The sequence below is a fragment of the Schistocerca piceifrons genome, chromosome 3, assembly GCF_021461385.2.
Source record: "Schistocerca piceifrons isolate TAMUIC-IGC-003096 chromosome 3, iqSchPice1.1, whole genome shotgun sequence".
NCBI lineage: Eukaryota > Metazoa > Arthropoda > Insecta > Orthoptera > Acrididae > Schistocerca > Schistocerca piceifrons.
The window spans coordinates 521,770,069-521,785,844 of NC_060140.1; the positions used below are offsets into that span (position 1 = coordinate 521,770,069).

At 44.8% G+C, this 15,776-nt stretch overlaps 1 protein-coding gene across 1 annotated transcript in view; it reads right to left on the minus strand.

The window, feature by feature from the left end:
- Positions 1-15,776, minus strand: part of LOC124788794 (serine/arginine repetitive matrix protein 1-like) — an 88,914-nt gene that overhangs the window by 17,602 nt on the left and 55,536 nt on the right. The window contains exon 5 of the mRNA XM_047256076.1: positions 11,210-11,497. Within this exon, the coding sequence (XP_047112032.1) occupies positions 11,210-11,497 (288 nt within the window). The remainder of the gene's footprint in view (positions 1-11,209; positions 11,498-15,776) is intronic.

The following is a 15,776-nucleotide window of genomic DNA, read 5'->3' on the forward strand; positions in this document are numbered from 1 at the left end:
TATTGCAGGTCTATGAGGATTAAGCCTCTGTAAGTCTCTTCTCCTAAAGAAAGAGCAGTGCCTTCCGAGATAGTGAAGGAGACTGACGTCCTTTGGAGGATTTACACTAGCATTTCACCGACCGTAGAAAAAGTAGTCTTACTGATGAAAATCTTAATAATAACAACAGTAAATACACTAAAACATGGAAAATCACGATTCCATTCATATCTGCGTATGCGTTAAATTCGCGTGCGTATAAGCTCCAATGAAGTACGGCGTAGCGGGGGGTTTCATGGTGACGTCACAGCTCACAGCCCGCCTGTGTGTGACCCCTGAAGGTGTAATACGCCAGGAGTTTAGTCCTTATAACAAGGCTGTTGATGAAGAGGAAGAAATGTATTCGCAACTGAGAATACAATTAGACTTCAGTTGCGTTATTTATTGGTGTCATATGAAAATTTATGCCAGACCGGGACTCGAACCAGCATTTCCCGATCTACGCGAATGGTCGCCTTAACATCTTCGGGTATCAGATCTAACCAAACCGTTACTACGCATCCAGGTCCTGCAGTTACACAGTTGTGACTCTCTCATAAGGAGAGACTTTTACTATCACAGTCTATCTGGGCATGTAATATGTATTTTGCAGCGTCTATGTTTGATGGTGTACTATGCAATGTCATTCAGACATGCATGGTCGGACAGCCGAAGTAGTTGATGTGAGCGCCTCACATAAAGTGGAAAGCGCGTGTTTGAGTTCTAGTCTGCCACTAATTTTCTTATGGCACCTATAAATTATGCAGCTGAAGTCTAATCGTATTCACAACTGCGAATACATTTCTTTTGTTTGATACAGCTGAAGGTCGTAACCGTGTGTGTCCCTTCAGATATGCGTGCATATCTCAAGGAAAGGCGTAGTACACTGTTAAATGCACTGCAAAATAGTGCTCCTGAAGAGCTGTAGGTTTGCAAAGTAAGCTCTGTTCCCCGGTTATATCTTTTGTCTTATAGCCTCCCCAATGCGGTTATCATTTCTTATTAAGGCTCCCAGGTAGCTAAAAGAGGCCACTCCTTTGAAAAATTCCTCATTTATATTTAGCTCTGTAAGGGTTCTTCTGGCCTCAGAGTGCACTTTTTACTTTATTTTATTTTCATTTACTATGAGGATGATTTTTAATGCTTCTGTTTCCGTTGCCAGGTAAATTACTTCAAGTGTGTTCGTATTTTTTCCTACTATTGCAATGTCAACAACATATGCACATATCTGGCAATTTTTCCTAAACATGGTGCCTCTTTCATTTATTTTATTTACTACCCTGAGCAGGGCTGTATTGAATAAGACAGTGGAGACGCCAGCACCTTGCTTCACACCTTTATTAAAGACAAGGCCTTCACTTGTCCTACTGAATATCTTTACTTTTACTCTTGTCTCATTGTCATCCTGATTAGATTTATTAGATTAACACATCTATCAACTTTTCTCCACTTTGTGTAAAATTTGCTTGTTTATGCTGTGAAAGGCTTGTATGAAGTCGAAGAATAGGAAATTCGGATGTAAATTATGTCCATACAACTTTTCCATCGTTTGTTGGTTGACAAAAATTTGATCAGTTGTTTCTCTGTCTAGTAGTAAACTAGATTTTCCCTAAGTACACCTTCTACGCACTTTTATATCCTTTCATTTAGTATACTTATGAAGAACTTTTAAGTCGTGCTTAGTAGTGTTATACCTCCGTATTTTTCATGTGCTGTTATATCTCCTTTTTTATAGATGGGTATTATTAATCTAGTTTTCCCGTTTTCCGGAATGGTTTCAGTTTTCCATGTGCCTGATGTTATTGCGGTCTACGTAATGGAACCAACAAATCGAAAACCGGTTGGGTTGTGTACATTAAACCCTCGGGTCACGCTCGTTTTGGTCGTTCTGCATGCGGGGATTTCTGAAAGATGATGTGCACCTTTGGGCGTATAAAATGAAGCTGACACAAGAACTGACACCATACGTCCCAGGAACTCAAAGGCCTAGGCTTTCTTTAATAGAACATACCATATATCGTATCTTGGAGGTGGAGAGGAACACTTGTCCATGTATCTGCAACACGCGTCCTATCTTGCTAGTCGTTGCGTCACAGTATGTATGGAATGCAGCCGGTTTGGCCTGTTCCGCCTATTCACGAGACGCCTTTGGCAGTGGCACCTGAAAGGTTCTGCACTCTCTCCTTTGCTGTAAGCATTTTCCATGAACACGCGTCTTAAATGTTGAAACTGAGACTGTGGATAGTTGCCGTCAGAAATAATCTTTGCCCTGGCTAGTAAGGAGTTCAGGACCGCTTACTTTCGTATAGGGTGATGAAAACTGTTGGAATTAAGGGTATCCGTCGGTGAGCGTACACTTCATCCATAATGAACGACGAAGTCGGCCTCCTGCCTTCCGCTCAACTAAAACATCCAAGAACAGAAGCTTGCCATCCTTCCCCATCTCGAAGGTAACTTTAATATTGGGTTGAACACCGTTGACGCGGTCGACGAACTGGTGCAGTGCATTTTCACTCTGAGAGTCTGAGGCCATATCCCGAAGGTATTATCAACGTACCAAGGGAAGCAAGAGTTAAGAGGTTGCTCCTCAAAGTGCTCCATCACAAAATTCGTTGCGGTAAAGGAACGATGAAGCAGTTTGACGACCCTCGGTGGAAACTGTTGCGTCATAGCTCAAAATGCTCCGAGGACGCTGCTGCAACATTTTTGGTGTGAACTGGATCGCGTGGATGCTGAGAAAGTTTAGTATGAACAAAATGGCGCAACCTGTCACATATCAATTGCAACAATGGACTCGTTATGAGAGTACTTCCTTGTTCTGGTGAGTTATCACAAGGAGACTTGGCCACCCAGGTCTTGTCATTTGACAGCTTGTAATTTCTTTCTGTGGGGTACATGCGGCGTTCAATAAACAATGCAACACATTTTTATTTCTTAGGCAGTTTTGGTTAAAAAAATGCAGAATATGTTGTGGGACATCGTGCAATATTCCCGCTTCAGCCTCTGTTGTTTCATGAACTTCTGATAGGTGGCGGCGGTATAAGTAGCCTTCAAAATAGTCTATAACGAAGGTATGTTCCAAGCAGATCGCTGTCTTGAAGTTTCTTTTGGCGGAAAATCAGAGCATCACAGATATTCATAGGCGCTTGCAGAACGCCTGTGGGGACTTGGCAGTGAATAAAAGCGCGGTGAGTCGTTGGGCAAGAGGTCTGTCATTATTGCAACAAGGTCGTGTAAACCTCTCCGATTTCCCATGTGCCAGCCGGCTGCACATAGCTGTGACTCCTGTGACGTTGGAACGTGCGGACACTCTCATTCCAGATGATCGACGGATCACAATTAAACAGCTGACTGCTCAACTGGACGTTACTGTTGGTAGAGCTCGCAAAACTTCATCCATCCTACAGCCCGCAACTCGCACCTTCCGACTTTCATCCTTTCGACCCAATGAAAGATGCCCTCTGAGGGAAGCAGTAGGTGAATGATTGGGAGGTTACTGACGCACCAAAACGTCGGCTCCAACTTCGATCAGTAGAGTGGCGCCACACGGGCATACAGAGTGGCGTAAGGCCGTCGCATTGAACGGAGATTATGTTGAAAAGTAGGGTTCTGTAGTCAAAAGAGTGGGGAAAATGTGGTGTATTGGAATCCTGAATAGAGCCAACCTGCTTTCATAAGAAAAATGAGTTGCATTACTTACTGAACGCCCCTCGTACTTGCATCTCGTGTGTACTTCAGTAAACCACTATCACTTCCAGAGCTCAAGAGAGAGATTTAGAGGGTAATTTTAGAGCTAGAAGTGCAAGTACATCGGAAAGTTATGGAAAGCTTCATCGAAAGAACGAGAGTTTGCCAGCAGAGTCGTGGAGGACATTTGAGTAATACAGAGTGGTGCAGATAAAACCGGCCCGAACCGGAATGTGAACGCGCGTGAGTAGCATTACTAGCTTGTCAATTTCTTTTCTATCTTCCAACAGCAGTAGCGTGTGAGTAGTTCATACGGAAAATAGTCGTTATAAACCGTGTACATCATTGTCATGCCTTACTCCACTGAAGAACGTGTGCTCATTGTTGAAGAATATGTGCGGTCTGAATCCATTAAAGTTGTTCATGACACTTTTCATGAAACGTTTCCAGGAAGTACTATTCCTGCAAAATCAACCATTCAGGATCTAGTGAGAAAGTGGCGTTCGACAGGCAGTGTTGTTAATTCAAAGGTAAATAAGGCACCGACTGTACATACACCTGAGGTTGTGGCAAACATTGAAAGAAGTCCCTACAAGTCAACACGACGATTATCACAGCATTGTTGAATATCTCGCAGGTCGTGTCAACGCATCATTCATGGCTTAAAAATGAAACCTTACCGTGTGAGTGTTGTTCAGCAAATAAAAGAAGCGGACAAGAGTAAGCGTACGCATTACTGTAATTGGGTGCTGGAAAATATCGCTGGAGGACATTCTGATCTGTTCCTCCTTTTTTCGACGGATGAAGCTTGGTTTCATCTGTCGGATTTCGTTAATTCACTAAATCCAAGACACTGGGATACAGAGAACCCCCATGGCATACTGCAAAAGCCGTTACACGGGTTAAAAATTGGTGTATGCTGCGCTGTATTTGGTAACAGAATTATCGGGCCATTGATCTTCAACGAAACTGTCAACACACGTTTACTTGCAACTCTACAACTCTACAACGAAAAATGTTGTGCATATTTCCAGCAAGATGGCGCAACTTCTCATATGTCGGACTTGTCCTTAGCTCGTGTACATACTGATTTTACAGAAGAGAGGACCAGTAGTAAGAGCTTGTGGCCACCCCGCTCTCCTGGCTAGTCACCATGTGAATTTTAGCTCTGGGGATTTCTAAAGGCTAGAGTCTACCGCAACAACCCCAGAACGCTTAGCACATTGAAAAACAACAGATGTGAAGAAATTTCGAACATTCCTCAAAGAGTACTGAAAAGTGTTTTCCTTAACATGCTTTGACGTGCACAACTTTGCTTGGATGTTGGTGGAGAACATTTTGAACACAGACTTTAAATTCCTTTCTAAAAATGCTTATTAAACTAATAAAAATAAATCTGTTACTCAAACTGTTAATTACATAGTTAATAGTGAAACTGCACAATAAAAATGTAAGAAAGCGATAATGTGCATTGATTTTCTTCATTCATATTCCTTTCAGCGCAGGGGCCGGTTTTATATGCGCCACTCTGTATATTTCATACGTAATCACTTATAGCATACACGGCAATATGTAAACTGCTTAATTTCATGAATAAATTTGTATATTGTTATTCACTCAGAAGTTATGTTATCAGTGGGGCACCCCTTACAAAAGTTATGCGTAAGATTACGACACTATTTACAAATGAATACCGGCTATCAATATCTGAGTTGAAAAAGTATCACGATGCCGTTTTGACAACAATATTCAGCTTCGCAGCAGGTATGTGGGATTGCAAAATTACGAAGTGAACATGTCGCAGACAAATATGGGTCGCATCCATAGAACTCATGCTGATGGGCTCTTTTAGTAAAACGCCTATCGAAGCACTCCTCGTCTTGTTAGTAATTTGCCCCATAGACATATAAAACGATATCTATGGACTTGTCATTGACTGCGCAGAGGTAAGCTAGCGAATGTACTAGACTTTACTTGCCAGAGTAGCAGTAATATGAAATAACGGAGTGGGACGCGGGTGCTGGGTTTTCCCAGACATCGGTGAAAGGCTTCAACTAAATCATACGAGAGGCCTTCAAAAAGTAAGTTACACATGTCAGCCCACGCTAAGGCCATTACGCAACTAGAGTGGCGCCTTGTCAGAAGAGAGTACATATTCTGGTTTCTCTATAGGGCAGTTGATGAAAAGCCTTTTCTTTTATCTCGGGTGTCACAAGACGAGGCTCAACGAAGTATATATTAATATTGTCATTGTAGATAAGATAATTGTGCATTTTATTTGTAATTTTTTCTCTTTCCGCGCGTTTCGGGCTTATTTCTTTATTTAGATATGAACGGTTTTTCACACTCTTCCGTCTATACTACCACGAAAGATGGCGGTTCGCGCATATCGAGGCACGGACGGGAATGGCATTGTTGATGATTCCAAGCGACAGTTGCGGTACGCGCACAGGCAAGCTTTCCGCTTGAAGGCAGCATATATCCTGCAAATTATGTCTCTCCCTTGCTTATGCAGAATTTATCATTTACCACCATCATCAGTAATGACAACTCGCAGCAAACGAAATATAAATGCACTAAACAACTCTCTACGTTCATGTTTAATTCTCGCTTTAGCTACCGCTTTCAGAGCAAAGCACTCAGAACCCTACAGAACCCTCATTGGCGGTCGGAATATGCGTGACATAGGCGCGCAGAACAAGTCTAAATTCGACCGCCATCGTTCTTGACTCCATCTATAGTACTGGCTATCCTCAATTCGAACCATCATACCAGGTCACCTCCGGTACATGTTCTGTAGCAAGCCAAACCATCAATGAAAGTAGAGATCTTTTGTACCTAAGAACCTGAGGATGTCTGTTATACTGCAACGCCAAATTTGCTGAATGCTCTCTAAGTGGCCAAAATAGTTCATTCTAAATTCCTCAAATGAATTTTAGCAATCACGAAGTTCGTTTTTCATATTACGTTAATCTAAAAAGCACATGTCTGAAAGAAGAAGTTTTTCTTACATACTAAGGTTTCTTCGCGCTACGCTGCATACCACCGGAATCCGCTGAACCATATTTTTCCCCAACTTTAATCAAAAGTTTGTTCTAAATTTAGAAATCCTATATTCTGCTAAATGGCCTCAAAGTCATTAGCACACATTCCCACATACTTATCAGCCTCTAAGACTTTGGCCTCCTTCAGTATATATATGGAGTGAGAACATGTCGTAACATACACAAGGTTCCCGAATGACCATTTAGTAACTTTTTACACAGTTTGAACTGCGATTCACCTACCGATTTATCTAAAGCTGCCTCATAAACATAGGACAACGTTTCCTCAGCTGGACGTGGTCACGTTTCGTGACTGCTGCATATTCTACAGTTCTTAGCTGCCTCTGGATCACGGGGTCCCGCATTCGATTCCCGGCCAAATCAGGGATTTTCTTTGCCCGGGGAATGGGTGCTTGTGTCGTCCTCATCATTTCATCATCATTCGGGAAAGTGGCGAGACTGGACAGTGAAAATATTTGGAATTTGTATGGGCACTGATGGATGGTTCTGAGCACTATGGGACTTAACTTCTGAGGTCATCAGTCCCCTAGAACTTAGAACTACGTAAACCTAACTAACCTAAGGACATCACATACATCCATGCCCGAGGCAGAATTCGAACCTGCGACTGTAGCGGTCGCGCGGTTCCAGACTGAAGCGCCTAGAACCGCTCGGCCACACCGGCCGGCGGGCACTGATAACCACGCAGTTGAACGCCCCACAAACCAAATATCATCATCATCATCATCATCATCATCACCTCCAGTATTTAATATCTCCTCAATCTCCTTTAAGTTTGGTTTGTTCATTCTGCAGCTCCCACCGTTATGATAAATGAAGTGCAGTGAAACTTCCGACGCAAACATATACTTGGCTGGTCACGAAGGACTGATAACACTAGCTGTTGTCAGGTGCAGGAGGCTGAATGGGTCCCGTGAAGCTTGCCAGGATTGTGGATACCCAAGCTGACCTGCTTTAACCATTGTGCTTCAGTACACAGGTACTCTTGTGTCTCCAGTGAGACTGAATAGGTGCAGGGAGGCTGGAAGGAGAGTTTGTACACCTCTGCTACAGACACAGTTCTGCTTGGTACGGATAACTGGTGCGTTGCAGTATGTGAGTGAGGTGCGTGCCAACTGGAAACGTATTCCAAAACTAAAGCACGCGGGACAGTACGATTCTTGTGCGCAAACCGCTTAAACTGCACGAAGAGCCGCCATGAGATTATGGCAGTGTATGGGCCAAACGCAATGTCTCCTCTAGCCTTAGTGAAGGGTGTTAACAATCTGACCAAGGCCGTGCGACGTGGGGGGTGTTGCTCAGGAAAGAAGGCCACTGACATCAACAACAGACGAGAATGTCCAGGCAATCGAGGAACTGTTTGGCAGCATTTGGGGACTTCCCAACGATGACCACTTCACACAGAGGTTCTTGGATGACTCCGTGACCAAAGAGTGAATAACGTCCAGGAGTTGAACGACTGGTACAACGTTCCAACTGTTGTTTACAGAGACTTGGTGTCTGTGTTGGAAAATAGTGTCATGTGTCTGCGAACTTCTTAGTCTAATGCATCATTTAAAAAAATGTACTTGGCCTTACATAATAGTGTCTAACTTATTTGATGAAGCCCCCTCGTACGAACGCCTCCAAAGCGCTGATGCATTTCTTATAGGACTTAACCTTGATCCTGTCTAGAATTAAGAAGATTAGTACACTGTGGATTGGTAGGCACACCTAAAAACATTTTCTTCGAATACGATCAATGTACTGTCAACGGCAGTGCCGCAGTTGAACACCGGTTCCCGTCAGATCACCGAAGTTAAGCGCTGTCGGGCTTGGCTAGCACTTGGATGGATCTCCGTCCGGGTCTACTGAGTGCTCTTGACAAGCGAAGTGTAGTCAGCCGTTGTGAGGCCAATTAAGGAGCTACTGGACTGAGAAGTAGCGGCACCGGTCACTAAAACTGAATGGCTGGGAGAGTGATATGCTGACTACATGGTCCTCCATACCCGCGTCTGGTGACTTCTAGGGGCTGAGGATGACACGGCGACCAGTTCGTACCTGTGGGCTTTCAAGGCTTGTTCTGACGCTGTTTGTTTGATCATGTACTAAATTTAGACAGACAGTGCATATAAGATCTGATTGTGTATATGACATAGTCCCTAACAAAGAAAAGTGGAAGCCGTTTGATAATCTAGCGAATTAAATACACAAAGCTAAACTTAATGAATATCAATTTTAGACACTGCAGATCAGCAAGATCTAACGACCACTGCAGGTGGAGAATCATCACTATGAGTTGTGTCAAGATCAAGACGTGGTCTTTCCAATGATGCGAATCGTCGAGTGTCTACAGAAGATCAGTTACAAAGGGAGTACTGATAGAAGACAATTTTTCCTAGTATAACTAAGCGGCGGAGCTGCGTGTCCGTTGCTGTGTTGTGCCGGGACAATCCGGGAGAAATGCCTGCCGGCAGGGGTGGCCGAGCGGTTCTAGGCGCTACAGTCTGGAACCGCGCGACCGCTACGGTCGAAGGTTCGAATCCTGCCTCGGGCATGGATGTGTGTAATGTCCTTAGGTTAGTTAGGTTTAAGTGGTTCTAAGTTCTAGGGGACTGATGTCCTCAGCAGTTAAATCCTATAGTGCTCAGAGCCATTTGTACAATTTTTTTTTTGAGTCCCATGGGATGCGATGTTGGATGCTGGCATACTTCACTCTGTGGATGTAAAGCTAACGATGTGATACGAGGACAACTCCCCTGGTCACACAGTGGTCATCTCGCGCTCAAAGACAGAAAACAGTTACGAGTTAGAAAGACTTCCAGTGCTTTCTATAGTGTAAAATTCGACAGAGTAAATCATTAGAACTCTGACTGCAGTACTTAAAAAAAAATTGTGTATAGTTATTGTGTATAGTAATTATTAGTTTTTCTTGAATGGTGAAAGGGACCTGTAGCCACCTTTCATTAGTCCGGTAGCCCATTTTCATTACCATTTCTCTTTCTTTTCCTTGTTTCTCTTTTCTCTTTACTCTCATAGTGGCGTGATTGAATGAATGTGGTTGTGTGTCACGTTGCTAGACGGTGGCGTAGTCTGCTGCAGAAAGTCTGCGATAGTCGTACAGATTCAGCAGCAGTGGTACAGAATAGCCAACTCTCGTAGTGGTCAAGTCGGCAAAGAGGTTTTCACTACTTGTGAGAAATCCACCTGCGTTAGGTTGGTGGCGGATATGGCATCTTTGGGTTTTCCGGGCCACGCGGAGAGTGGAAGAGGCTGGAGAAGCGGGAGGCAGTCTGCCGCCGGTACGGGAAGCGTCCACAGCTGTGCTCCAGTCGAAGAAGGGTGAGTTAGACTGACCGCGTGGCGCGTTGTTACTTGGCCATGGGAGAGCTGTTAGCTTTTGGTCTCGCTTTTCAACTCTGAAAGATTGCTTTGCCTTGTCGCAGCAAGGAATGCAAAACTTTGGCAGATGTTTCACTTAGTAAATTTCTATAGCAGACTTGGATCCACTGGAAGAGCGCCACACAAAGGTGCGTCTCCACAAACCACGTGGGCACGCGGGTGTACTGCGAAACGTGTACCGCTTTACGAGTTATTGCGATCAGGCAACAGCAGTGGTATGAATGACTCACACCAATTAATTTAGGAGTAGATTATGACGGTGAATGTATCGATGTTTTTCTTTAATGTCTTAGGGATAAATGATTTTATCCACAATTTTCTCTCGTGTTCCGAGGTTACGTTTTACCACTCACCTCATAGCTTTACCATTAGCACATCCAACGCGTTTCCTTACGCACAGGTCCAGTGATTAGTTTCCTCTTTTATTTTAAAACAAGTGCTTTAGATTAAGTCTTATTTTCAGGTGTGTTCTGGGAGCTGATCTTATGCAGTGTTCATGCATTTTCTATTTTATTTTAAATGTTTGATTGTCGTGAACAGTGCGCGGGCCATACTATTAATTACATTGTATCCGCTATGAGCGACATCACAACGTATTCATTTTTGTGAGTTTTTGGTCTGTGATCAAATTAATTTATTTTCCGACTAGACCAAACCTTCGATTAGTTGTATGGTTAGAATCGGTGGCGGCCCTAATCTTCTTACGTTATCTTCCCAAGCAATATGTATTTACATTCCCAATAATAACGTAATAACCCGTAGAAACAGGTTAGTTACAATGGTTGAGTATAGACGGGTTACGGAGCACCAATCACTGCAAGAATACCAGGTCATAATTTCTATGTACAATGGCAGATCTACTCAGCGTGGCATACTTTCGATTTCAGTTTTATGGGGCTATATGGTAAGTTCTTAGGATAGATTGTCCTTGCTGTAGCAAATTAATCAGCATCGCACGATGATTTATGAATTCACACTTAAATATTTGTACAATTATAATTGTAGCGAGACTCCAGTTTCATTTGCTATTAGCAATAAACGAATAAATAAGTACTTACCTTGTGCTCCCTGCTGTCCCTTTCTCGCTTTTCCGCCCACTGTACCATGAGGTCACCTCGCTGGGTGTCCATCGCCGCCTTCCGCTCTCTCGCTTCGTTCCACCTGGCTTCCTCAGCGGCTCGTATGAGATTTCTCAACGTTTCGCAGTCTTCCTTGTGCTGCTTTTCCGCTTGTTTCTGATCCGATTCGCGTTTTTTCCTCGCCATCTCCCGTATCTCCACGTAGTACGCGTCATTCTCGCGTGGTGACGTGGGCCGCTGATAAAGCACATCCGACATAGGCGGCGCCTGAAACAAGGTTTGACATAAGAGACTTCAGTTTCGTCGGGGTAATACAGAAACAGAAAAGACTTAAGTTTTTTCGGTTAACACAGAAAACGGAAGCTATCAACAGGACTGAACGTCAAACGGAAAGCACACACACATACAGTATACCAAACTCCTACGCGTTTCTCTGTTGCAGCCATTGACGCCGAAGCTGGATTGGATCAGTCACTTTTCTTTTTTTTTTTTTTCAATTTGTTGGCTTTCAGGCCGTACCCAGTCAGCCATCTCCATCTCCATAGCAGTGTGGTTAAAGGCGCTGCAGTCTGGAACCGCAAGACCGCCACGGTCGCAGGTTCGAATCCTGCCTCGGGCATGGATGTTTGTGCTGTCCTTAGGTTAGTTAGGTTTAACTAGTTCTAAGTTCTAGGGGACTAATGACCTCAGAAGTTGAGTCCCATAGTGCTCAGAGCCATTTGAACCATTTTTTTCCATAGCAGTGTCAATTATGAGGATACGAGATTATGGACAATACAGCACCCAGTCCCCAAGTGGAGAAAATCTCCGACCCGGTCGGGAATCGAATCCGAGCTTCTTTGCTTAGCAATCCGATGCACTGACGGCGCAGCTACCGATGCGAACGAGCACATTCTTTGCAATTCCACATCAAAATGCCCTGCATCGCTGATATGTTGTGCACTCTTGGTTAAGAGTGCAGGACGGAATTCTTTTGATATGGGAAATGATGGGTAGTATGTTTACGTTTGCCTTCATAAGGACTGATTATTTCTGGGGTTTCTTCTTTCCTTTTTTTGCGCACAACGAACGAGCTTCGAGGCTGAATGAAGTTCGTCCGCTGTCGACTGTAAACTGACCGCTATTGCGTCTGCAGTCAGGCCAAATGTGTTAGGAAGACGAACTTTACGACTCCATGCAGACGCTGTCCTTATTTTTTTAAGAGTAATTATTGTTAATTGCTTTTCTGGCTCATCGATAAAAGTTTGGAGGAAAGCGGAGCATCCACGGGTTCGTTAACTCCGATGAGGGGAATGTTACATCGGTGAAATAAAACTGGTCCGGACGAGTGGATACGAATGGATTATCATTTGTGGCAGCATTAACGGAGGAGGAAGAGACACTTACGTCCAACAGGATGGAGCAACTGCTCATACAGCTGGCCGAACCTTGGAGCACATTTACATATTCTTCACGTCTGGAAAGAGTTGTTAGCAGAGGTCGGTCTCGTGGCGGCCGTAGCTGGCCACCCACGTCACCTGATCTGTCAGTGCGCGATTACTTGGTGTGGGGGTGGGGAGCCTCTGTTCACTGGGCCCACCCTGTACTACATACATAAAAAAAAGGTCTTGCATCATCTCGGTTCCGTGAGTTCCGGAAACTGTACAGTAAATTAGAGTAGATTTCAACATAAACATCATTTCCGCCCTTTTTACTGCTCATGAAAACCACACATTGCGTGTTGTACCACCATACAGTGAGATATTCAGAGGTGGTGGTCCAGATACACAGCGGTGCCTCTAACACACAGCAGCACGTCCTCTTGCATTGATGCATGCCTGTATTCATCGTGGTATACTATCCATAAGTTTCTCAAGGCTCTGTTGGTCCAGATTGTCCCACTCCTCAACGGCGATTCGGCGTAGATCCCTCACAGTGGTTGGTGGGTAGCGTCGTTCATAAACAGCCCTTTTCAATCTATCCCAGGCATGTGCGATAGGATTCATGTCTGGAGAACATGCTGACCACTCTAGTCGAGCGATGTCGTTATCCTGAAAAAAAGTCATTCACAAGATGTGTACGATGGGGGCGCGAATTGTCGTCCATGAAGACGAATGCCTCACCAAAATACTGCCGATATGGTTGCACTATCGGTCGGAGGATGACATTCACATATCGTACAACCGTTACAGCGCCTTCCATGGACACCAGCGGCGTACGTCGGCTCCGCATAATGCCATCCCAAAACATCAGGGAACTCCACCTTGCTGCAGTCGCTGGACAATGTGTCTAAGGAGTTCAGCCTGACCGGGCTGCCTCTATACACGTCTCCAACCATTGTCTGGTTGAAGGCATGTGCGACACTCATCGGTGAAGAGAATGTGATGCCAATCCTGAGCGGTCCATTCGGCATGTTGTTGGGCCCTTCTGTACCGCGCTGCATGATGTCCTGGTTGCAAAGATGGACTTCGCCATGGACATCGGGAGTGAAGTTGCTCATCATGCAGCCTACTTCGCACAGTTTGAGTCGTAACACGACGTCCTGTGGCTGCACGAAAAGCATTATTCAACATGGTGGCGTTGCTGTCAGGGTTCCACCGAGCCATAATCCGTAGTTAGTGGTCATCCACTGCAGTAGTAGCCCTTGGGCTGCCTGAGCGAGGCATGTCATCGACAGTTCCTGTCTCTCTGTATCTACCCCATGTCCGAACAACATCGCTTTGGTTCACTCCGAGACGCCTGGACACTTCCCTTGTTGAGAGCCCTTCCTGGCACAAAGCAACACTGCGGACGCGAGTGAACCGCGGTATTGACCGTCTAGGCATGGTTGAACTACAGACAACACGAGCCGTTACCTCCTTCGTGGTGGAACGACCGGAAATGATAGGCTGACGGACCCCTCCATCTAATACGCGCTGCTCATGCATGGCTGTTTACATCTTTGGACGGGTTTAGTGAGATCTCTGAACAGTCGAAAGGCTCAATTGGCTCTGAGCACTATGGGACTTAACTTCTTAGGTCATCAGTCCCCTAGAACTTAGAACTACTTAAACCTAATTAACCTAAGGACATCACACACATCCATGCCCGAGGCAGGATTCGAACCTACGAGCGTAGCGGTCGTGCGGATCCAGACTGAAGCGCCTAGAACCGCTCGGCTACAGCAACCGGCGGAAACAGTGAGTTGCACAGCCGCGATACTGCTATAGAAGGGGCGCAGAGGAAATTAAGCGACCGTTGACGTGTGTGCAGTGGCGTTTGTTTTGAAGGAAAGTATTTTCACAAACCAGGAGAAACTAGATATACTGCTTCTTTACGGAGAACACAGAAGGAACAAGAAGATAAAGGACAAAGATATCCCGACAATAGGTATCCAACAAGAACGACAGTTCAGCAAATCTGGAAATCAAAGTTATCTGAAGGGCATTAGAATACTACGTGGAAGGTATGGAGCAAGTCTCCAACTAGCAGAGCGATGGAAACAGATCGGCTGTTGCTCAATATCCACATGTTAGCTCCAAAGAAACTGCGAGTGCCTGTGGAATATCAGTCCAGCGTTGTACGCATTTTGCACACAAACAGTTTCAATCTGTGTCGTGTGTCGTTTTACCAGGAGATTCACCAGTGGGAATGCAGAAGACTCGGGGAATTCTGTTGCTTGGTTCTGATTCGATGTAGGACAAAGGGTTCTTTCGTTAAAGAATTCTCTTTACCGACGAAGCTACCTTTACAAATCATGAGAAAGTGAATATAAGAAATATGCGTGACTGGGCTGCTGAGAATCCGCTCTGGCTGCGATCTGATGAACATCAACGGCAGTGAGCTGCGAACTTTTGGTGCAGGATTATTGGAGACTAAGTGATTGGTATTTACTTCACTGAATGAACCTCAACGCGCACAGATGTGCACAATTTATTACCTATGAGCTACTGGCTCTCCCAGAGAAAATACCACTTCAAATGCGGAGATGTAGGTACATGGTACCAGCACAGTGTGTGTTCGGCTTACAATTCGTTAGTGGTTGGGAGAGCGCTCACCGAGCTCTTACTTGGACGCTGGATAGGATGTAAAGGTGTTATCTGTTGGCTTGCACGTTCGCTTTTTCTCTGCCATAAATTCAAAGATGGAGTCAACGCATAAGTTCTGATCACCCAAGTGGAGTTAAAACATCGCATTTTTTCTTCAGACTCTCCAGAAGTCCTCGCACCAGCAACTGCTAACATGTATGCAGTAAACGGATGTCATTTCGAACACTTCATGTGATGCACTGTATCTTAAGGAATTGTTTACCACCACATATTTTGCGATTCCTTCTTTGTGCTGATATAACAATCTTTATACCTCAGCTCCTTGTTACCGAGCGAGGTGGCGCAGTGGTCAGTACAATGGACTGGCATTCGGCAGGAGGGCGGTTCAGACCCGCGTCCGGCCACACAGATTTAGGTTTTCTGTGAATTCCCTAAACCACTCCAGGCAAATGCCGGGATGGTTCCTTTAAAAGGGCACAGTCGATTGCCTTCCCCATCCTTCACACAATCCGAGATTGTGCTCCGCCTCTATAGACCGC